The sequence below is a fragment of the Nerophis ophidion genome, linkage group LG14 (assembly GCF_033978795.1).
Source record: "Nerophis ophidion isolate RoL-2023_Sa linkage group LG14, RoL_Noph_v1.0, whole genome shotgun sequence".
In the NCBI taxonomy this organism is placed as follows: domain Eukaryota; kingdom Metazoa; phylum Chordata; class Actinopteri; order Syngnathiformes; family Syngnathidae; genus Nerophis; species Nerophis ophidion.
Genome location: NC_084624.1, coordinates 15228393 through 15253676, shown reverse-complemented (window position 1 = coordinate 15253676; position 25284 = coordinate 15228393). Strand labels below are relative to the sequence as shown.

The 25284-nt window shown below is 39.1% G+C and overlaps 1 protein-coding gene across 2 annotated transcripts in view; it reads left to right on the top strand.

Moving 5' to 3' along the window:
• The window catches only part of LOC133568180 (cyclin-dependent kinase 10-like), a 50160-nt gene extending 27102 nt beyond the window's left edge, over positions 1-23058 (top strand). For both annotated transcript variants that reach the window (XM_061919933.1, XM_061919934.1), the window contains 9 exons: positions 2307-2388; positions 2466-2533; positions 8982-9034; positions 11678-11747; positions 11830-11889; positions 11965-12088; positions 18049-18188; positions 20154-20206; positions 20273-23058. In XM_061919933.1, coding sequence (XP_061775917.1) covers positions 2307-2388; positions 2466-2533; positions 8982-9034; positions 11678-11747; positions 11830-11889; positions 11965-12088; positions 18049-18188; positions 20154-20206; positions 20273-20367 — 745 coding nt within the window. In that variant the 3' untranslated portion in view covers positions 20368-23058. The remainder of the gene's footprint in view (positions 1-2306; positions 2389-2465; positions 2534-8981; positions 9035-11677; positions 11748-11829; positions 11890-11964; positions 12089-18048; positions 18189-20153; positions 20207-20272) is intronic.
• Positions 23059-25284: the final 2226 nt, after the last annotated feature.

The window sequence follows — 25284 nt, the reverse complement described above, 5'->3', positions numbered from 1 at the left end:
TTGCACTGAAGTATAAGTCGCATTTTTGGGGGAAATTTATTTGATAACATCCAACACAGAGAATAGACATTTGAAAGGCAATTTAAAATAAATAAAGAATAGTGAACAACAGGCTGAATAAGTGTACGTTATATGAGGCATAAATAATCAACTGAGAAGGTGCTTGGTATGTTAACGTAACATATTATGGTAAGAGTCATACAAATAACTATAACATATAGAACATGCTATACGTTTACCAAACAATCTGTCACTCCTAATTGTTAAATCCCATGAAATCTTCTTCCTCGATGTCGCTTCTAAACAACTGCCAACTCCAAAGGTATGCGCCCCGCTTCCTTTTGTCGTTTTCTGCTGCATATTTCACTACGTCCAGCTTGTAATCTGCAGTACATGATTTCCTTTTCGGTGCCATTTTTGTTCAGCCCTTGTCAGTTTTTATAAGATGCACCTGTGGATAGGTTGATTGGCAACACTAAATTGGCCCTAGTGTGTGAATGTTGAGTGTGAATGTTGTCTGTCTATCTGTGTTGGCCCTGCAATGAGGTGGCGACTTGTCCAGGGTGTACGCCGCCTTTCGTCCGATTCTAGCTGAGATAGGCACCAGCGCCCCCTGCGACCCCAAAGGGAATAAGCGGTAGAAAATGGGTGGATGGGCCGTCAACGATGAAATGATCCATTTTGATAGCTACGGCATTAGCTTATAGCATATAGCAGTTAGCATTCCATGACCCACAATGCACTTCTGCCATGACCTTACCCTGCCGAATTCTTATTGGTTGACGTGTTTGTGACGATTGCCGACATTTTCTTCGTCTCTTCCGCGAATGAGATAAAAAATATTATTTGATATTTTACGGTAATGTGTTAATAATTTCACACATAAGTCGCTCCGGAGTATATGTCGCACCCCCGGCCAAACTATGAAAAAAAACTGCGATTTATAGTCCGAAAAATACGGTAGGTTAGCTAATTTTAGTTGTTTTGGAAAGTCTTTACAAGCCAAATTTTCTTGTTTTATTGGCAGATAATTTTGCTTGGTTCAAATAAAATACCCCTAATTGTTGTATTCAAATTTGTAATATTGTAATAATGTAATATTTGTATGGAACGGCGTGGCGCGGTGGAATAGTGGCCGTGCGCAACCCAGGGGTCCCTGGTTCAATCCCCACCTAGTACCAACCGTTGTGTCCTGAGCAAGACACTTCACCCTTGCTCCTTATGGGTGCTGGTTAGCGCCTTGCATGGCAGCTCCCTCCATCAGTGTGTGAATGGGTAAATGTGGAAGTAGTGTCAAAGCGCTTTGAGTACTTTGAAGGTAGAAAAGCGCTATACAAGTACAACCCATTTATCATTTATTATGTATTCATTATTTTTTCTTGTTTTTGAACACTGACTTTTTGCAGTGTAATTGCTCGACATACATCGCGGACAATAACTGATACAGTCTGCTTTGCCAGTCCAAATGCATTCGCTGTTTTGCGTAGTCTTCCCTCGTCGGCTAGGTAACGCAAAGTACACGCTACCTTTTTTTTTTATCACATCTAAGAGAGCCTGTATTCTCGTTGTCTCCTTTTTAACAAATGAACAAAGTTTTTGTGCTAAGTACAATCACAGCTGACCTGGACATTCAAAAGTCCTCCTGCTGTTCCTCTGGCACAACACACTTATTGACAAACATATCCCACCAGGCTGCATATCCCTGCCGTCTGAGATGTGCTGTATCCGAAATAGCTGCAATCGCACGTTTCCTTCTCTTAAGGTATTCATGTGTGATTGCAACAAGCGGCTGTACATGTAGAAGAAGGAGAAACACGGGCATGTCTGGATGACTCGCCTCCATCTTTCCAGTGGTTGACTCCAAATGGAAACCGGTTGTTATGAACCTGGCAGTGGCGCGTTCTTTCTGACGTCACTTCCTCTCCGAACTCAGTTTGTAAACGATCGACGAGTCCATACAGAACTAAGAGCCAGAGATTAAATAAATAAACGGTGCACTTACCAGGGTAAAAAAATATCTAAGGAAGGGAACCTTAAACGATGGGTTAGTGTGGCTGACACAGGGCTTAGGCTAAATAGTTATTCATTTAAGGAGTTGTATGCCTTAATGTAAACAGCGCCTAAATTAGAGCTACTGAATATGTGAATGCTTTATAATCCGATTAGGGTATCGTTAAGAGTCAATGACTCGTCGAGTTTTAAAATAGTTGTTAGTTGCAGCTTTATTGCAAAATGAAAAAAGATGACGGTTTGAGTGTTTTTAATGTTGTGTTGAAGCAATGTGTAATTGTTTGTTTACTGTCCAGTCTGTTTCTGGTGATGAGTTACTGTGAGCAGGACCTGGCGAGCCTCCTGGAGAACATGCAGACACCTTTCACTGAAGCTCAGGTAGAGTACAGACACCTACTGGACTTGCACCATTGCATTCTCGCTTGTCAATTGCTTTGCTTCTATTGTGTTTGCAGGTGAAATGTATCATCTTGCAGTTGTTAAAAGGTTTGGGGTATCTCCATCACACGTTCATCATTCACAGGTGAATGCTCCCCTTTTTCCTCTTCAAAATGCAGATTATCCCTGTTTGGATGAAAATGGACTTTGGTCTCTAACTCTTTAGCCACCAAATATGAACTACATACATTTATTTATACCTCTCTGACCATCAACACTAAAAAAAATAAAAACATTTTCATGTTAGTGATGTCACTTCTGCTATGAGTGTACATGAACATGAAAATAAAATTTGTAATTTAGTATTTTGAACATTTTATGTCATGAGAATGATCAGTTTGATAAGTGAGAAGAGTGTTTTAATTTGCTGATGTGTTACTGTAGACATATCTAAAGCTAAACAGGGTGTCCCTAAAGTCTGGGAAGTAAAAATGAATAGAGTAATACAAATAAGAATATATAATATATAAAATAAAAAGGCCATATTTACGAACCCTGTATCTATATGAATTGGTAAATTGTGTTAGATGTAAATAAAAACAGAAAACAATGATTTGCAAATCATTTTCAACCCATATTCCGTTGAATGCACTACAAATCAGTGTCAGAGCTTGGTCCGCATTGCTGGCAGTAAGTCGGACACGTTTCCAGTGAGGGTTGGACTCCGCCAAGGCTGCCCTTTGTCACCGATTCTGTTCATAACTTTTATGGACAGAATTTCTAGGCGCAGTCAAGGCATTGAGGGGTTCCGGTTTGGTGGCCGCAGGATTAGGTCTCTGCTTTTTGCAGACGATGTGGTCCTGTTGGCTTCATCTGGCCGGGATCTTCAGCTCTCACTGGATCGGTTCGCAGCCGAGTGTGAAGCGGCCGGAATGAGAATCAGCACCTCCAAGTCCGAGTCCGTGGTTCTCGGCCGGAAAAAGGTGGAGTGCCATCTCCAGGTTGGGGAGGATTACCTGCCCCAAGTGGAGGAGTTCAAGTACCTAGGAGTCTTGTTGACGAGTGGGGGAAGAGTGGATTGTGATATCGACAGGCGGATCGGTGCGGCGTCTTCAGTAATGCGGACGTTGTACCGATCCGTTGTGGTGAAGAAGGAGCTGAGCCGGAAGGCAAAGCTCTCAATTTACCTGTCGATCTACGTTCCCATCCTCACCTATGGTCATGAGCTTTGGGTCATGACCGAAAGGATAAGATCATGGGTACAAGCGGCCGAAATTAGTTTCCTCCACCGTGTGGCGTGGCTCTCCCTTAGAGATAGGGTGAGAAGCTCTGTCATTCGGGAGGAACTCAAAGTAAAGCCGCTGCTCCTCCACATAGAGAGGACCCAGATGAGGTGGTTCGGGCATCTGGTCAGGATGCCACCCGAACGCCTCCCGAGGGAGGTGTTTAGGGCACGTCCAACCGGTAGGAGGCCACGGGGAAGACCCAGGACACGTTGGGAAGACTATGTCTCCCGGCTGGCCTGGGAATGCCTCGGGATCCCCCGGGAAGAGCTAGAAAAGTGGCTGGGGAGAGGGAAGTCTGGGCTTCCATGCTTAGGCTGCTGCCCCCGCGACCCGACCTCGGATAAGCGGAAGAAGATGGATGGATGGATGGATGGGCTGCAACACATGCCAAAGTAGTTGGGAAAGGGCATGTTCACCACTGTGTTACATCACCTTTTCTTTTAACAACACTCAATAAACGTTTGGGAACTAAGGAGACACATTTTTGAAGCTTTTCAGGTGGAATTATTTCCCTTTGTTGTTTGGTGTACAACAGTCCGGGGTCTCTGTTGTCGTATTTTAGGCTTCAAAATTTTCAATGGGAGACAGGTCTGGACTGCAGGCAGGCCAGTCTAGTACCCGCACTCTTTTACTATGAAGCCACGTTGTTGTAACACGTGGTGTGGCATTGACTTGCTGAAATAAGCAGGGGGGTCCATGATAACGTTGCTTAAATGGCAGTATATGTTGCTCCAAAACCTGTATGTACCTTTCAGCATTAATGGTGTCTTCACAGATGTGTAAGTTACCCATGCCTTGAGCACTAATGCACCCCCATACCATCACAGATGCTGGCTTTTGAACTTTGCGCCTATAACAATCCGCATGGTACTTTTCCTCTTTGTTCCCAAGGACACAAATGTCCACAGTTTCCAAAAACTATTTGAAATGTGGACTCGTCAGACCACAGAACACTTTTCCACTTTGCATCAGTCCATCTTTGATGATCTCGGGCCCAGAGACGCCAGCGGCTTTTCTGAATGTTGTTTATAAATGGCTCTCGCTTTGCAAAGTAGAGCTTTAACTTGCACTTACAGATGTAGCGACAAACTGTATTTACTGACAGTGGTTTTCTAAAGTGTTCCTGAGCCCATGTGGTGATATCCTTTAGAGATTGACGTCGGTTTTTGATACAGTGTCGTCTGAGGGATAGAAGGTCACGGTCATTCAATGTTGGTTTCCGGCCATGCCGCTTACGTGGAGTGATTTCTCCAGATTCTCTGAACCTTTTGATGATATTATGGACCGTAGATGTTGAAATCCCTAAATTTCTTGCAATTGTACTTTGAAAAACGTTGTTCTTAAACTGTTTGACCATTTGCTCATGCAGTTGTGGACAAAGGGGTGTACCTTGCCCCATCCTTTCTTGTAAAAGACAGCATTTTTTGGAAAGCTGTTTTTATACCCAATCATGGCACCCGCCTGTTCCCAATTAGCCTGCACACCTGTGGGATGTTCCAAATAAGTGTTTGATGAGCATTCCTCATTTTTATCAGTATTTATTGCCACCTTTCCCGACTTTTTTGTCACATGTTGCTGGCATCAAATTATAAAGTTAATGATTATTTGCAAAAAAAAAAAAAAGTTTATCAGTTTGAACATCAAATATGTTGTTTTTGTAGCATATTCATCTGAATATGGGTTGAAAATGATTTGCAAATCATTGTATTCCGTTTATATTTACATCTAACACAATTTCCCAACTCATATGGAAACGGGGTTTGTACACAACAAATTATGAAGAAATGTAATCATATGTTTTAAATATACCCTTTCCTCAGATTGCAGCTTTGCACACTCTTGGCATTCTTCTCGATGAGCTCCAAGCACACATGTGAAGTGAAAACCATTTCAGGTGACTACCACTAGAAGCTCATCAAGGGAATGCCAAGAGTCTGTGAAAAAGTAATCAGAGCTAAGGGTGGCTATTTTGAAGAAACTAGAATGCAAAACAGGTTTTCAGTTATTTCACCTTGTTTGTAAAGTACATAACTCCTCATTTGTTTATTCATAGCTTTGATGCCATCAGTGGCAATCTACAATGTAAATAGTCATGAAAATAAAGAAAACACATTGAATGAGATAGTGTGTCCAAACTTTTGGCCTGTACTGTGTATTTCTATATGTATTAGGGGTGTAACGGTACGTGTATTTGTATTGAACCGTTTCGGTACGGGGGTTTCGGTTCGGTTCGGAGGTGTACCGAACAAGTACACATGCTATTAGCGACCGGGCTAGGACAACATGTAAAAGCCCGAGCTTGAAGACCCTCCAACCGATCGAGTTTCCACACGGACATATTAAGTAGCGTACCGCACGTTGTGTAAACATTACACACCGAGGCACAACACACAGCATGCTAGCAGCGACATGGCTACGATAGACTGACCATACCTTCTCTTTTCACCGCACATGTCCTTTTTTGCGGAGATGTCCGGGTGGAGTTTCTTAAATGCCTCAAATGTCCGGTATTTTAAGTTAGGGTTGCGTGTATTTTCAATGTACGTTCAGGGTTAAGAAGGGGTTAACAACAAGACAATTTGTGCACGCAGCAACATTCGTGAGGGAGGGGCAGACAGAGAGAGCGAGAGAGAGTTATGATAAACGCGCCAAGCTCTGCTTTTTACCCATAGATTTATCAGATTTTATTTTTTATTATCTATAGCAGAGGTGATAAAAGTGTGCCCCGGGGGCCATTTGCAGCCCACAGCTAATGTTTTAAAGACCCACGGGACATACTAAAAATACTAAAAGCTTAAAGGCTAAATGTAATTTAGAAAAAGTTGCAACGTTGACTAATGAAACAAAGCTGTGTTTTTTTTCTTTCAAACTGTCATTGCTCAAAACATAATATTGAATCAAAATCAACGTTATTATGAGTTATTGACCTATCCAAGGTTCTGATTACATCACATCAAATATTCCACTAAGAAAAATATTTTTGGTGGAAGATTTTGCAAATTTGGTAAATAAATAACCCAAAAATTTATATTTTGTTGTTTTCTTACTGTACAGAAACCGTGACCTCTGAACCGAGGTACGTACCGAACCGAAATTTTTGTGTACCTCTACACCCCTAATATGTATGTATATTTATTTAAAAACAGCAAGATTTTTTTTGTATAAATGTCTCCGCCATGCCTCCATGGTTTTCAGTACTTATGCGGATCCCAAATACATAAAAGCAGGTACCAACAGGTTAGAAAAGCTGGTTTTGCATAACAGGGCCACTTTAAATACTAAATAAATTCACCCCGCACCCCATGGATATATTTGCATTTAGACATGAATAAAATATCAGCATGTTAGCAGTTACATGGTAACACCAAGCAAGATAGCTCCAAGGACCAAAAGTGCCAACGTAGTACTATAATGTCCCTACTGTGCAGCATGCCATGCATATTTGCATTTGGACATGAGTAAAATAGCTAGAATTGCTAACAGTTAACATGGTAGCAGCTAGAAACAATGCACTAAAGACCAAACGTGCCAAGGTAGTTCTTGATTGAAAATATTTATTAATAATAAATCATTTGTACGGTTTATCAAATACAAACCCCGTTTCCATATGAGTTGGGAAATTGTGTTAGATGTAAATATAAACAGAATACAATGATTTGCAAATCCTTTTCAACCCATATTCAATTGAATGCACTACAAAGACAAGATATTTGATATTGAAACTCATAAACTTTTTTTTTTTTTCTGCAAACAATAATTAACTTAGAATTTCATGGCTGCAACACGTGCCAAAGTAGTTGGGAAAGGGCATGTTCACCACTGTGTTACATCACCTTTTCTCTTAACAACACTCAATAAATGTTAGGGAACTGAGGAAACTAAATGTTGAAGCTTTGAAAGTGGAATTCTTTCCCATTCTTGTTTTATGTAGAGCTTCAGTTGTTCAACAGTCCAGGGTCTCCGCTGTCGTATTTTACGCTTCATAATGCACCACACATTTTTGATGGGAGACAGGTCTGGACAGAAGGCGGGCCAGGAAAGTATCCGCACTCTTTTTTTACGAAGCCACGCTGTTGTAACATGCTGAATGTGGCTTGGCATTGTCTTGCTGAAATAAGCAGGGGCGTTCATTAAAAAGACGGCGCTAAGATGGCAGCATACGTTGTTCCAAAACCTGTATGTACCTTTCAGCATTAATGGTGCCTTCACAGATGAGTAAGTTACCCATGCCTTGGGGACTAATGCACCCCCATACCATCACAGATGCTGGCTTTTGAACTTTGCGTCGAAAACAGTCTGGATGGTTCACTTCCCCTTTGTTCCGGGTGACACGATGTTGAATATTTCCAAAAACAATTTAAAATGTGCACTTGTCAGACCACAGACCACTTTTCCACTTTGCATCAGTCCGTCTTAGATGATCTCGGGCCCAGAGAAGCCGGTGGCGTTCCTGGATCTTGTTCATAAATGGCTTTCGCTTTGCATAGTAGAGCTTTAACTTGCCCTTACAGATATAGCGAAGAACTGTTTTCGGTTACAGTGGTTTTCTGAAGTGTTCCTGAGCCCATGTGGATATTGATGTCCGTTTTTTATACAGTGCCGTCTGAGGGATAGAAGGTCACGGTCGTTCAATATTGCTTTCCGGCCATCCCGCTTTTATGTGGAGTGATTTCTCCAGACTCTCTGAACCTTTTGATGATATTATGGACTTTAGATGTTGAAGTTCCTAACTTTCTTGCAATTGCACTTTGAGAAACGTTGTTCTTAAACTCTTTGAATATTTGCTCACGCAGTTGTGGACAAAGGGGTGTACCTCGCTCCATCTTTTCTTGTGAAAGACTGAGCATTTTTTGGTAAGCTGTTTTTATACCCAATCATGGCACCCACCTGTTCCCAATTAGCCGGCACACCTGTGGGATGTTCTAAATAAGTGTTTGATGAGCATTACTCAACTTTATCAGTATTTATTGCCACCTTTCCCAACTTTTTTGTCACATGTTGCTAGCATCAAATTTCTAAAGTTAATGTTTATTTGCAACAAAAAAAATGTGTATCAGTTTGAACATCAAATATGTTGTCTTTGTAGCATATTAAACTGAATTCGGGGTTGAAAATGATTTGCAAAATTTCCCAACTCATATTGAAACGGTGTGTAATATGCGTACCGTATATGTCCAGACTTTAGTTTAATAACAACTATTGCAGCTTTGACATTGTTAGCAAACAACATCACGCTAAGGTTAAACCCATTTGAAGTGTCCATGTGAGACATTAATACACATTGTACTCCTCTAATCTTCTTATCAGGGACCTGAAGGTGTCTAATTTGCTGATGACAGACAAAGGCTGCGTTAAGATCGGTGAGTCAGACCAAACGTCTTAATGGATTACCTGCTCCAGACTCTTGAAGTAAATTGTCATTTAAATAATTTATTTCTGTATGTGAGTCAACACTGCAACTCTACTTGCAATATGTTTGTCTTTATGAGCCAGAAGATGTGGTGCTTCTTCTTTTTTTGTTTTTGGCCACAGTAATGGTCTCCACCTGCGGGCGAGTAAACCTTTTGCCTCACTGTCCACATTGGCTTTAAAAAATTTGGATGGACATTAAAATGGTATATACAGTAATATATATTTTTTAAGCTTGAAAGTGTCTAACAATCTGCTTTGTTACTTTAATCTACTGTTGTCAAAAATGTAAATACTTGAATACCAACGCACCAAAAATACATGCATACCTACTTTTTTCTCGGCAAGACGTGTTAATTCTCGACACGAGAGCGCCGAGTCAGCACAGGGAAAAAAATAATTCAATGTTTCCATACTTTTAATTATTCATGGAAGTCTGTCACGAAGGGAGATTTGGTGCTTCTGTTTGGCCTTCGCTCATAAACAAGTTGTATCTTGCCTAATGCATTTGTTTGCTAATCAAATACAAGCGGTCTCGAAAGTATTCGCCGCAGTCCGATATTATCGGCCGATAAATGCTTTAAGACGTAATATCGTAAATGATCAGTATCAGATTCCTAATTATTGGTTTCAAAAAGTAAAATATATGACTTTTCAAAATGCCGCTGTGTACACAGACGTAGAGAGAAGTACAGAGCGCCAATAAACCTTAAAGGGGAACATTATCACCAGACCTATGCAAGCGTCAATATATACCTTGATGTTGCAGAAAAAAGAACATGTATTTTTTTTACCGATTTCCGAACTCTACATGGATGAATTTTGGCAAATTAAACGCTTTTCTGTTTATCGGTCTTTTAGCGATGACGTCAGAACGTGACGTCACCGAGGTAACACACCCGCCATTTTCATTTTCACATTACAAACACTGGGTCTCAGCTCTGTTATTTTCCGTTTTTTCGACTATTTTTTGGAACCTTGGAGACATCATGCCTCGTCGGTGTGTTGTCGGAGGGTGTAACAACACTAACAGAGAGGGATTCAAGTTGCACCACTGGCAAAAAATCTGCCACCAGACCCCCATTGAATGTGCCAGAGTGTCTGCACATTTTACCGGCGATGCTAAGACAGACATGGCACAGAGATGTATGGATAACCTGCAGATGCATTTGCAACGATAAAGTCAACAAAATCAAAAAGGTGAGTTTTGTTGATGTTGTCGACTTATGTGCTAATCAGACATATTTGGTCACGGCATGACTGCCAGCTAATCGATGCTAACATGCTATGTTAGCATCGATAAATGTACATACGCTAGCTCTATGTACATTTGAAACTAGATACCCACATTTAATGCGAAACAAACACTTACCAATCGACAGATTTAAGTTGCTCCAGTGTCACAAGATGCGAAAGTCCTGATCGTTTGGTCCGCACATTTTACCGGCGATGCTAAAAAGGCAGCCATGCTATGGGCCAATTTATTAGGTACACCCATGCTATGGCCGAATAGCGTCAATAGCTATTCGCTCAATAGCTCAATTTCTTCTTCAATTTCGTTTTCGCTATCTGCCTCCATACTCCGACCATCTGTTTCAATACGTGCGTAATCTGTTGAATCACTCAAGCCGCTGAAATCCGAGTCTAAATCCGAGCTAATGTCGCTATATCTTGCTGTGGTAACCGCCATGTTGTTTGTATTGGCAGCCCTGTATGACGTCACAGGGAAATGGACAGTCGCATCGCAAATAGCGAAAATCAAGAACTTTAAAGCTTTTTTTAGGGATTTCCGGGAGGTGTAAAATTTTGAAAAAAACTTCGAAAGTTTTTAACCCTTTTGAAATTGTGATAATGTTCCCCTTTAAAGGCACGGCCTTTACTTGCTGGCCTGATCACATAATATCTCTGGCTTTTCACACACACAAGTGAATGCAAGGCATACTTGGTCAACAGCCACACAGGTCAGACTGAGGGTGGCCGTATAAACAACTTTAACGCTGTTACAAATATCCGCCACACTGTGAACCCACACCAAACAAGAATGACAAACACATCTCGGGAGAACATCTTCACCGTAACACAACGTAAACAACACAGAACAAATACTCAGACCCCCTTGCAGCACTAACTATTCCGGGACGCTACAATATACACCCCCCGCCATCCCAACCCCATCCACCTCAACCTCCTTATGCTCTCTCAAGGAGAGCATGTCCCAAATTCCAAGCTGCAGTTTTGAGGCATGTTAAAAAAAAAAAATGCTTTTTGTGACTTCAATAATAAATATGGCAGTGCCATGTTGGCATTTTTTTACATAACTTGAGTTGATTTATTTTGGAAACCCTTGTTACATTGTTTAATGCATCCAGCGGGGCATCACAACAAAAATAGGCATAATAATGTGTTAATGCCACGACTGTATATATCGGTATCGGTTGATATCGGAATCGGTATATGAGAGTTGGACAATATCGGAATATCGGCAAAAGAGCCATTATCGGACATCTCTAGTGAAAAAAATTCAGTGTACCGTATCCTTATCATACCGCTGCTAAAACAACAAATCACATGTTAAACGCTCCTCTTATGCACAGCTGATTTTGGACTGGCTCGCATGTATGGCGTCCCCCAGCAACCCATGACCCCCAGAGTGGTCACCTTGTGGTGAGTGTCTTCTTGACCAACGTGTCTGTCATCTTCTCACTAATGCTCCTTTAGTAACTTTGGCTTCCCTTTCCTTCCTCAGGTACAGAGCTCCAGAGCTCCTCCTCGGAAGTAAGACTCAAACAACAGCTCTGGACATGTGGTGAGACGCGGATCTCATTGGTAATGTGCGAGACACACATTCACCACCTTCTGATGGCGTATTCTTCTCTCAAAGGGCTGTGGGTTGTATCCTGGCAGAGTTGCTGGCCCACAAACCCTTACTTCCTGGAACATCTGAGATCCAGCAGGTGGACCTAATAGTTCAGTTACTGGGGACACCGAATGAAAACATTTGGCCGGTGAGAATCGAGCAATTTTGGCAATAGTATAGTCCAACAAGTACCAAATGAAACAAATTTACCGTATTTTGTAGACCTTAGGGCGCACCGGATTATAAGGCGCACTGCCGATGGTCTTTTTTCATTTATAAGGCGTATTAAAGGAGTCATATTATTTCATTTATTTATTTATTTTTTTTCTAAAGACTTACTTGTGGTCTACATCAGTGGTCCCCAACCTTTTTGTATCCACGGACCGGTCAACGCTTAATAATTTGTCCCGCGGCCCGAGGGGGTGTCCTTTTTTTTCTTTTCTTCTTTGTCATGAAAAAGGGAGTTTTTTGTTGTTGGTGCACTATTTGTAAGTGTATATTGTGTTTTTTATGTTGATTTAATAAAAAAAAAAATTCTTCTGCGGCCGGTGGTTGGGGACCACTGGTCTACATAACATCTCCCTTTCAAAGGGAAAACCCAGTAACTAAATTTTGGTCAAAACTGAGCTGATAATAATTTTGGAGTTCCTAGGTGATATGCTTTACATTAGTGTATGCGATATTGTAATTTGTTCCGTAAGTAAGCTGTTATGCGCATGGCAGGACCTAGCAACTACCACATAACCGCGTAGATACAACAGAAAAACCTAGTATCTCAAGGGACCAATCGAAGCTTCATTGTCAGTCGCCTTATTGTCTTTAATGAGACATTTGTACGAATGGGGGCCGACGGTCAACCTGATTATGTGATATTATGGCACGAGGGAGTATTTGGAAGATTGGCCCAGGACGTTGCAAGCACTTTCATTAAATGTATTGTTCTTGATTCTTCCCCTTGCATACTCTTTTGGGCAGATAACTGTGGAGGTCAAAATAAAAACTGGACGCTGTACACGGCTCTTGCCCAATGTGCAAACGCAGAATGGGGCCCACCCGAGATTGTGATAAAATATCTGGAGAAAGGGCACACGTTCATGAGAGCAGATTCAATCCATGGCTCAATCGGCAAGAAAATGAAAGCTCAAGAAAACATCTAAACGTTTGATGACTTTGTAGATCTTTGTAAGACAGCATCAAGATAGATTGGTTTTCCTTTGTTTTCTCAAAATCAGCTAGAAGTGAGTTACTAGGTTTTGCCTTTGGACGGGAGACATGTAATGGTGGTTCTTTGGTCAAAATGTTGCATAGATTATGTTTTACAAATCATCTTTAAGCCGCTTTCTGACAGTCGCTTCAGGATGCGCCGTTTTGTGGGCGGTGTTATTTACGTGGCTCACCTTCGGCCGCGTCTTGTCCCCGTCATGTTTGTTGTAGCAGTGTAGCGTGCAAGGACGGGAGTGGAAGAAGTTAAAGTTAAGTTAAAGTACCAATGATTGTCACTCACACACAAGGTGTGGTGAAATTGGTCCTCTGCATTTGACCCATCCCCTTGATCACCCCCTGGGAAGTGAGGGGAGCAGTGGGCGGCAGCGGTGCCGCGCCCGGGAATCATTTATGGTAATTTAACCCACAATTCCAACCCTTGATGCTGAGTGCCAAGCTGGGAGGCAATGGGTCCCATTTCTTTTATAGTCTTTGATATGACTCGGCCAGGGTTTGAACTCCCAACATACCGATCTCAGGGCGTTCACTCTAACCACTAGGCCACTGAGTAGAAGTGTCAATAGATGGCGCTAACTGTTTTAATGACATTCAGACTTTAAATAATCAATAACGGAGCAGCATCTCCTCATCCGCCGGTAATTTTTTCCCGTGAAAAAAACATCAGACCGAAACTCTCTAATTACTAAAGTTCCTTGGGTGAATAATGTAAACTCACTACACCAGTATGTTTTAGCACTTTCATGGCGAGTTTACACAGATATAAATAAGAACTTTACACTACTTTATATTAGATATGGCAACAGCGGAGGATGATTGTCCCATAACAAGAAGATAGAGAAAAAGAACAAGCTTATTGACTATGGTGTCGCCACGGATTACAAAGGCGGAGCCACGCAATTTTTTAAGACTTATGGAGATCCTAATATTGTCAAACAAAACGCCAGATATTATGTCTTACTTTATACACACACCATAATAATACTTGTATGTTGAAGTACAGTACAATCCATCAAGCGATGCGGCTTCATAGCTTACCAAAGTCATACTAAAACATTTTGATAGATTTTTGAGTGCCGTAAGTAATTTTCTATATTTTCAATGGAACATATAAAATTGTTGTTTACTTGAGTCATATTGCAGTCTACACGTATCTCTTATGTTTGACTGCCATCTACTGGTCACACTTATCATTTCACCATGTACCAAATAATATTGCTGTAAGGTCAGTAAGCAAAAACAGATATATTCCGTACATTAGGCGCACCCGGTTATAAGGCGCACTGTCGAGTTTTGAGGGAAAAAGAAGATTTTAAGTGCGCCTTATAGTCCGGAAAATGCGGTAAGCGTTATCTTTTTCATGGATTTCATTGATATTTACCAGTGTCGGTAAAGTGTTATATATTTTGCACACAATTTAGAAAAAAAGACACAATGGCAAAGTCCGCCTCTTTAGTTCACCACTCAGGCAAGGTGGGCGTGTCCGCAGGCTGGATGGGAGAATATGAATAAGAGAGACGTGTAACTTCAAGCGCATGAAAAAACGCTGAAGCACAAACGGGAGAATTGGGCTTTATATGCGCTGTTTTTTTTTTTTATTGTAACACTCAAAATAAACCTAAACTATAAATGTGACAAAGCACATATTAAAATGGCTATTAGATCATCTGGGGCCGTATTTATCAAGCGTCTTAGAGTGGCATTTTACTCTTAAGTCCTGAGAATTTGCGAAATTTAGTCCTACTCTCAAACTTAAGAATAAAAGCTATTTATCAACTTTCTGAAGTCTAAGAATCACTCCTACTCTCCACGATATTTAAGAGACCATCAGATGTGTCCTAAGTGGTTTGGAGTTGCCAGCGGGGGATGGCACTGAGGCGAGAGACGTGCGCCAAGGTTAAGGGAGCGGAAGGATGTCTTGGCTTTGTTTGATGACGAGCAGCTGATCAAACGGTATCGTTTAGACCAGGGGTCACCAACCTTTTTGAAACCAAGAGCTACTTCTTGGGTACTGATTAATGCGAAGGGCTACCAGTTTGATACACACTTAAAAAAAAATGCGAGAAATAGCCAATTTGCTCAATTTACCTTTAGTAATATATATATATATATATATATATATATAATCTGTATTTCTGTCTGTCATTCCGTCGTACATTGTTTTTCCTTTTACGGAAGTTTTTTTGTAGAGAATAAATGATGAAAAAAACAATTGAACGGTTTAAAACAGGAGAAAAGACAAAAAAAATTAAAATTCAATTTTGAAAACATAGTTTATTTTCAATTTTGACTCTTTAAAATTCAAAATTCAATCAAAAAAAAGAAGAGAAAAACTAGCTAATTTGAATCTTTTGGAAAAAAATTTAAAAATAATTTATGGATCATCATTAGTAATTTTTCCTGATTAAGATTAATTTTAGAATTTTGATGACATGTTTTAATTAGGTTAAAATCACATCTGCATTTTGTTAGAATATATAAAAAATTGGACCAAGCTATATTTCTAACAAAGACAAATCATTATTTCTTCTAGATTTTCTAGAACAAAAGTTTTAAAAGAAATTCAAAAGACTTTGAAATAAGATTTAAATTTGATTCTAAAGATTTTCTAGATTTGCCCAAATAATTTTTTTGAATTTTAATCATAATTTTGAAGAAAGATTTCACAAATATTCTTCGTTGAAAAAACTGAAGCTAAAATAAAGAATAAAATTAAAATTTATTTATTATTTTTTACAACAACAACAAAAAATTGTCAGGAAAGAAGAGGAAGGAATTTAAAAGGTAAAAAGGTATATGTGTTTAAACAATCCCAAAATCATTTTTAAGGTTGTATTTTTTCTCTAAAATTGTCTTTCGGAAAGTTATAAGAAGCAAAGTAAAAAAATAAATGAATTTATTTAAACAAGTGAAGACCAAGTCTTTAAAATATTTTCTTGGATTTTTAAATTCTATTTGAGTTTTGTTTCTCTTAAAATTAAAAATGTCGAGCAAAGCAAGACCAGCTTACTAGTAAATTAATAAAATTTAAAAAATAGAGGCAGCTCACTTGTAAGTGCTGCTATTTGAGCTATTTTTAGAACAGGCCAGTGGGCGTTTGTGACCCCTGGTTTAGACAGAGCAGGTATTATTTTTGTCACAGATTTATTATTAAGGGACGTCATCTCATCCGCAACATCACGCAGCAGAGCTTTCACAGCAGAACTAAATGTCATCACAATGCTTCAATATCTCGCCACTGGGAAAATGCAACAGTGTAACGTTGATGATTAATGAATTCGAAAGAAAAGGAAACATTTATTTTTGATTCATTGCCAATATTGTTTGTTTGTTTTGTATTATTTTGTAGTTTATTGTCAAAATATACACTCCCATTGTCCACTTAAACATTTCTAAGATATTTTGTTATTCTTAGACAAGGGATTCCCTTCCTTGATTGGTCATTTCTATGGACACAGAAATTACGTCACCTAAAATTCCGTTTACGGCACATAGTAATGTCCTAATTCAGCTCTGAGTGTGACACTTAAGGTTCAGTTAGGTGCAGCTTTCAGCAAATAATTTCTTTACTCATAAATCAACTCTTAGCAGACTTCTTAGGAGTAATTCTGAACTCAGACAACTTCATTGTATTTTCTCCAAGGTTTCTAAGAGGAAAATTACTCATTTAAGTTGCAGGACTGAACGTAACAGCACATTATAACAACAATAGATATTAGATAAACTAATAAACCATTAGTAATATTTAATAAACTAATAAACTATTAGTTTCACAGGACTGTGCTGTGCTGTGCTGTGCCACGGAAATTCAAGTACAGTTGGGAGTAGGAGTAACACAAATATGTGAAAAATATAACATTTAAGCGATATTTAAACGACAGTCTCATTTTAAGAAGTAGAGACCGACAACAAATGTTATTTCTCAGTCTTTGCGGTAGATTAAATTGATCTTAAATTGCACTTATTAAATATGCAATCACGTCAACGTGCAGGATACTTTGTTGAATACAATATGTATTTTCAGGTTATTTTCACCCTGCATTTATACATTTTATTTCCTGGTGATGCAAATAGTACTGATTTGGCGAGTTGTCTTTTGATAAATGTATTCCTTAAATCAGTGGTCCCCAACCTTTTTGTATCCGCGGACCGGTCAACGCTTAATAATTTGTCCCGCGGCCCGGGAGGGGGGTGTCCTTTTTTTTTCTTTTTCTTCTTTGTCATGAAAAAGGGACGTTTTTGTCATGAAAAAGGGAGTTTTTTGTGGTTGGTGCACAATTTGTAAGTGTATATTGTGTTTTTATGTTGATTTAATAAAAAAAAATAGTGCAAAACATTTTTTTTTTTTTTAAGAAAAAACTTGTTCCGGGCCGCGGTCCGGTGGTTGGGGACCATTGCCTTAAATGACACTTTTCAGTGTAAATATGTACTTTGAATTGATTAAAGATCATATATAGATGTAAAATCATTGAAAAAGTGATATTTATTGAATATATTATCTATTTTGCTATTGTAAACAATATATCATGTCCGACTTTCCATAACAACTTTAATGCTAAAAGCTGGTAGTGATAATTTCTTAGCTTGTTTTCTACGAACGTTGAATAACTAAAGTAAGAACAGTTGAACTGTAATATCTGACACACTATTAAAGCCTAACAATTTTCAAAGGGATTTAAAATTAATTTTACTAAAAGAGCTTTTAGGCATGAGCTAGCTTTCTTCCATTTTTGGGAATACCTTGAGAAGGTCACATGACAACCACTCCATGTTTCCTGCACGTCACTTCGGAACTTGGTTTTGCACAACATTTCATGGGATACATTGAAACTTTTTTCAAGTGTTGTTGATTTTTCAAGTGTAACAAGAAGCGTTGCTGTGTTACAGGGCTTTACTGCGCTGCCTCTCATTGGTCAGTACAGTTTGAGGAAGCAGCCCTACAACAACCTGAAGAACAAATTCACTTGGCTGTCTGAAGCAGGACACAGACTGCTCAACCTGCTTTTCATGTACCACCCACAGCGCAGGTACACACACACACACACACAGCTTTAGACACTATACGCCCTGCGATAAGGTAGCGACTTGTCCAGGGTGTACCCCGCCTTCCGCCCAATTGTAGCTGAGATAGGCCCCCCGCAACCCCAAATTGAAAATGTGTGGCGCATTAGAAGCCTAAAATACCACAACCACAAATTAAGCTGTACATCAAGCAAGAATGGGAAAGAATTCCACCTGAAAAGCTTCAAAAAATGTGTCTCCTCAGTTCCCAAACGTTTATTGAGTGTTGTTAAAAGGAAAGGCCATGTAACACATTAGTAAAAATGCCCCTGTGCCAACTTTTTTGCAATGTGTTGCTGCCATTGAATTCTAAGTTTATGATTATTTGCAAAAAAAAATGTTTCTCAGTTCGAACGTTAAAGGCTTACTGAAATGAGATTTTCTTATTTAAACAGGGATAGCAGGTCCATTCTATGTGTCATACTTGATCATTTCGCGATTTTGCCATATTTTTGCTGAAAGGATTTAGTAGAGAACACCGATGATAAAGTTCGCAACTTTTGGTCGCTAATAAAAAAGCCTTGCCTTTACCGGAAGTAGCAGACGATGTGCGCGTGACGTCACGGGTTGTAGGGCTCCTCACATTGTTTACAATCATAGACAGCAGTAGCTAGAGCTATTCGGACCGAGAAAGCGACAATTTCCCCATTAATTTGAGCGAGGATGAAAGATTCGTGGATGAGGACATTTAGAGTGAAGTACTAGAAAAAAAAGAAGAAAAAAAAGATAAGGCGGCGTTTCAGATGTAATTAGACACACTTACTAGGATAATTCTGGAAGATCCCTTATCTGCTTATTGTTTTAAGAGTGTTTTAGTGAGATTATAAAGTCATACCTGAAAGTCGGATGGCTGCGGTGAGCGCCAATGTCTCTCAGAGAAGCCGAGGAGCCAAGATCACAGCTGCCTTTTTGAGCTGCAGGATAAGGTCCCATAATCCACTGAAGTCTCCGGTAAGAGCCGACTTAATATCACAATTTCCCCATCCAAAAACATGCTGGTCGACGTAGAGAAACATGTTCGCTTGACCTTTCTGTGTTAAAGCTTCACAACAAAGAAACACCGGCTGTGTTTCGGTGCTAAAGACAGCTGCAATCCACCACTTTCCACCAACAGCATTGTTCTTTATAGTCTCCATTATTAATTGAACAAATTGCAAAAGATTCAGCAACACAGATGTCCAAATTACTGTGTAATTATGCGATGAAAAGAGGGCTAAATGTCCGCTACAACCTAAGACGTCACGAACACGCGTCATCATTCCGCGACGTTTTCAACAAGAAACTCCGCGGGAAGTTTAAAATTGCAATTTAGTAAACTAAACCGGCCGTATTGGCATGTGTTGCAATGTTAATATTTCATCATTGATATATAAACTATCAGACTGCGTGGTCGGTAGTAGTGGGTTTCAGTAGGCCTTTAAGTATCTTGTCTTCGCAGTCTACTCAATTGAATATAAATTGAAAAGGATTTTGCTATAAATTAAGAAGAAATCCCCAAAATGTGTAGTTCCCTTTCTATGATCTCTACTGTGTTTTCTGTGAAGGATGCACGTTGACCACATAAAGACCAGTTTTGTAAAGTTCTCCTCTAGGGATCCGAGTAGCGTCCGCAGACTGAGCAACGCGATTAACTCAAACCAAACCTTCCAGCTCGTTGTCCAGCACAACTCTTAAGTGTTGCCTGGAATTTACAGCCTGAAGTCCGTCTCGAAGTCCTCTAGCAGTGTTGAAGTGAGGTTGAAGGTGCTAAAGACACCTAGCAAGCTTCCTTGTCAGTCTTTTTGAAGTGGTTGCCAAGCAATTTAGTGTCTTTTGTCACATGGTTGCCGCGGCGACAGCACCAAGGTTCCATCCTTGGACCCATCGGAGTTGTAACATTGGAAAGGTAGGAAGTTGAAAAGCCAAACCAACCTAAAGTCTTCTTTGTCCAGAGCGTCGGCCAAAGATTGTTTGGAGAGTTCCTACTTCAAGGAGAAACCTTTACGTGAGTAAAAACTCTTTCTTTTCTTCCCGTTTCAAGACCTTCATCTCATTCCCGTTCTCCGTGCAGCCTGCGAGCCTGAACTGATGCCGACCTTCCCTCACCATCGCAACAAACGTGCCGCTTATCAACCAGAGAAACATTCCAAACGCAGCAAAGTCTGAGCGACGATCCAGGCAGAAAGTGATGACTCAGCAGCGTCATTTATTTCTGATGTTTTCTTATTACAAACCCTGTTTCCATGAGTTGGGAAATTGTGTTAAATGTAAATATAAACAGAATACAATGATTTGCAAATTATTTTCAACCAATATTCAATTACAAATACAATGATGTTCAAACTCATTAACTTCATTTTTTTTTTGCAAATAATAATTAACGTAGAATTTCATGGCTGCAACACGTGCCAAAGTAGTTGGGAAAGGGCATGTTCACCACTGTGTTACATCACCTTTTCTTTTAACAACACTCGATAAACGTTTGGGAACTGAGGAAACTAATTGTTGAAACTTTGAAAGTGGAATTCTTTCCCATTCTGGTTTTATGTAGAGCTTCAGTCGTTCAACAGTCCGGGGTCTCCGCTGTCGTATTTTACGCTTCATAATGCGCCACACATTTTCGATGGGAGACAGGTCTGTGCTGCAGGCGGGCCAGGAAAATACATGTACTCTTTTTTTACGAAGCCACGCTGTTGTAACACGTGCTGAATGTGGCTTGGCATTGTCTTGCTGAAATAAGCGGGGGCGTCCATGAACAAGACGGCGCTTAGATGGCAGCATATGTTGTTCCAAAACCTGTATGTACCTTTCAGCATTAATGGTGCCTTCACAGATGTGTAAGTTACCCATGCCTTGGGCACTAATGCACCTCCATACCATCACAGATGCTGACTTTTGAACTTTGCGTCGTTAACAGTCTGGATGGTTCGCTTCCCCTTTGGTCCGGATGACACAATGTCGAATATTTCCCAAAATAATTTGAAATGTGGACTCGTCAGACCACAGAACACTTTTCCACTTTGCATCAGTCCATCTTAGATGATCTCGGGCCCAGAGAAGCCGGCGACGTTTCTGGATGTTGTTGATAAATGGATTTCGCTTTGCATAGTAGAGCTTTAACTTGCACTTACAGATGTAGCGACAAACTGTATTTAGTGACAGTGGTTTTCTGAAATGTTCCTGAGCCCATGTGGTGATATCCTTTAGAGATTGATGTTGGTTTTTGATACAGTGCCGTCTGAGGGATCGACGGTCACGGTCATTCAATGTTGGTTTCCGGCCATGCTGCTTAAGTGGAGTGATTTCTCCAGATTCTCTGAACCCTTTGATGATATTATGGACCGTAGATGTTGAAATCCCTAAATTTCTTGCAATTGCACTTTGAGAAAAGTTGTTCTTAAACTGTTTGATTATTTGCTCACACAGTTGTGGACAAAGGGGTGTACCTCGCCCCATCCTTTCTTGTGAAAGACTGAGCATTTTTTGGGAAGCTGTTTTTATACCCAATCATGGCACCCACCTGTTCCCAATTAGCCTGCACACCTGTGGGATGTTCCAAATAAGTGTTTGATGAGCATTCCTCAACTTTATCAGTATGTATTGCCACCTTTCCCAACTTCTTTGTCACGTGTTGCTGGCATCAAATTCTAAAGTTAATGATTATTTGCACAAAAAACATAAAGTTTATGAGTTTGAACATCAAATATGTTGTCTTTGTAGCATATTCAACTGAATATGGGTTGAAAATGATTTGCAAATCATTGTATTCCGTTTATATTTACATCTAACACAATTTCCCAACTTATTTGGAAACAGGGTTTGTATTCATGGCTCTCATTAGAAAAATGTTTTTTTTTATTTTTAAATATTTAGGTTTCATGGCTCTCAGCTTAAAAAAGGTTAGATTCGAAATCATAAGAAAAAGTGAGAATGTTGCCATTTAAACACATTTCTACATCACACAAAGCACATCATTTCAGATTTTTTAAAGATGTCAATCACACAAGTGGTCAAATAATTGAGATAGGCTTCAGCGAGCCCAAAAGGGACAAGCGGTAAAAAATAGACGGGGTTACAAATATGCACTAGAATGTGTTAAATTTTTGTTGAGAATCATCTTTTTTTATTTTTAAATCATTTTCCCCCCCATTAATTGTGGTAGTGTCACAGTGTTGACAATGAGTGTCCATTGACTTCAGTGGGCGAGCACAGAGTGGGTTTTTCCACTGCAGCCAAACTAGACAATCGTTGGAGAAATGCCCATTGAGCGACATGATTAGATGACACTAAAATGAGCAAATCAGCAATCTTGAAACAAAAAGCACGGGCAGAGCATTTTTTTTCAAGTTTTATTAATTTCTGCGTTCATTTGGAGGATTTTATAATCCTCTAATTCAGTGGGCCCCAACCACCGGGCCGCGGGCCGTGGCCCGATTTGTACCGGGCCGCAGAATAATTTTTTATTAATTTTTATTTAATAAAAAAAAAAATGTTTTTATTTTTATTAAATCAACATAAAAAACACAATATACACTTACAATTAGTGCACCAACCATAAAAACATCCCTTTTTCATGACAAAAACGTCCCTTTTTCATGACAAAGAAAAAAAAAAAATAAATAAATAAAGGATTTCCCCCCTCGGGCCGTGGGACAAATTATTAAGCGTTGACCGGTCCGCGGATACAAAAAGGTTGGGGACCACTGCTCTAATTGACATTTTCTTTGTAAAAACTAGCATTTTTGTATTTATTTTATTGGAGACTGTCATGCTCCAAGTAAGGGGAAAAAGAGCTTCCGCTTACTTGAAAGACAAGCAGCTGAATATAAAACAAAAATAAACCTTATGATTAAGTTATTGCGTGTCATTCTTTATAGGATGAATCCCTATTCTGAATGTCTTCACTGATATTTACACGTTGCTAACTAGAGTTGTCCGATAATGGCTATTTTGCAGATGTAGTGGAATTTCTGACCTTTTGTACCATATTTTGTGTCTTCAACAAGACACCTGTCGAAGTCCAGTGGTCGGTTTGACTATTCTACAAAATATTTTGATTGTATATTATGACTAAGGGATTCAAGGATGTTGCCGAACAAACAAGTCCAAAACAACGGGACCTTGACACATGAGGGAAACATATAAAAGGCCAATATTATGAAATGATTTTGCTTGATTCTCAATCACCTCCAGAGGACGTTGTCTGTCTGCATGGTCAATTCAATCCAACTTGTACTTTTTGATTATGGGTAGAAAAAACTTTTGTACTAAATCCACTTTGTTGCCGTTTAAGTTTCGGACCATCCACCACACCGATAGCCGATATTGTCCAACTCCGATATCAACCGATACCGAAATATACAGTCGTGGAATTAACACAATGTAACGTTACCATGAATTGATTAACGAGGACCCCGATTCAAACAAGTTGAAAAACTTATTCGGGTGTTACCATTTAGTGGTCAATTGTACAAAATATGTACTGTATTGTACAATCTACTCATAAAAGTTTCAATCAATCCATCAAAAGCTAGGTTTTCCAAAATAAATTTCCATAACGTCAACTCCAGTTATGGAAAAAAGTGCCAACATGGCATTGGCATTGTTGGAGATGTCACGCCAAATGTATTCCCCCCGGAAGACATTTGGCGTGACAGCCCCTCTAATGCCTGAAGGACCCCAATGAGGGCGTGATAACACCAAGTTATATGACTCTTAAAGGCCTACTGAAACCCACTACTACCCACCACGCAGTCTGATAGTTTATATATCAATGATGAAATATTAACATTGCAACACATGCCAATACAGCCTTTTTAGTTTACTAAATTGCAATTTTACATTTCCCGGGAGTTTCGTCTTGAAAACGTCGTGTAATGATGACGTGTATGCAAGAATTCACAGGTTTTTAGGAAGTATGAGCGCTGCACACACGCAGCTAAAAGTCGTCTGATTTAACGGCATAATTACACAGTATTTTGGACATCTGTGTTGCTGAATCTCTTGCAATTTGTTCAATTAATATTGGAGAAGTCAAAGTAGAAAGATGTAGTTGGGAAGCTTTAGTCCAGGAGTCACCAACAGGGTGCCCGTAAGGACCAGATGAGTCGCCCGCTGGCCTGTTCTAAAAATAGCTCAAATAGCAGCACTTACCAGTGAGCTGCTTATATTTTTTAAAATTTTATGTATTTACTAGCAAGCTGGTCTCGCTTTGTGCGACATTTTTACTTCTAAGAGAGACAAAACTCAAATAGAATTTGAAAATCCAAGAAAATATTTTTAAGACTTAGTCTTCACTTGTTTAAATAAATTCATGTATTTTTTTACTTTGCTTCTTATAACTTTCAGAAAGACAATTTTAGAAAAAAAAATACAACTTTAAAAAGGATTTTAGGATTTTTAAACACATATACCTTTTTACATTTTAAATTCCTTCCTCTTCTTCCCTGACAATTTAAATTAATGTTAAAGTACTTTTTTTTTTTTATTGTAAAGAAAAATAAATACATTTTATTTTAATTCTTCATTTTAGTTTCAGTATTTTCGAAGAATAATATTTGTGAAATATTTCTTCAAATTTATGATTAAAATAAAATAAAAATATTCTGGCAAATCTAGAAGATCTGTAGAATCAAATTTAAATCTTATTTCAAAGTCTTTTGAATTTATTTTAAAATTTTTGTTCAAAATCTAGAAGAAATAATTATTTGTCTTTGTTAGAAATACAGCTTGGTCCAATTTGTTATATATTCTAACAAAATGCAGATAGGATTTTAACCTATTTAAAACATGTCATCAAAATTCTAAAATTAATCTTAATCATGAAAAAATACTAATAATGTTCCATAAATCTTTTACATTTTTTCAAAAAGATTCAAATTAGCTACTTTTTCTCTTCTTTTTTTCGGTTGAATTTTGTATTTTAAAGAGTAGAAAATTAAATTTTCATTTTTTTCCTACTTTCTCCTCTTTTAAACCGTTAAATTAAGTGGTTTTTTTTCATCATTCTCTACAAAAAACCTTCCGTAAAAGGAAAAAAAATGTACGACGGAATGACGGACAGAAATACCCATATATATATAT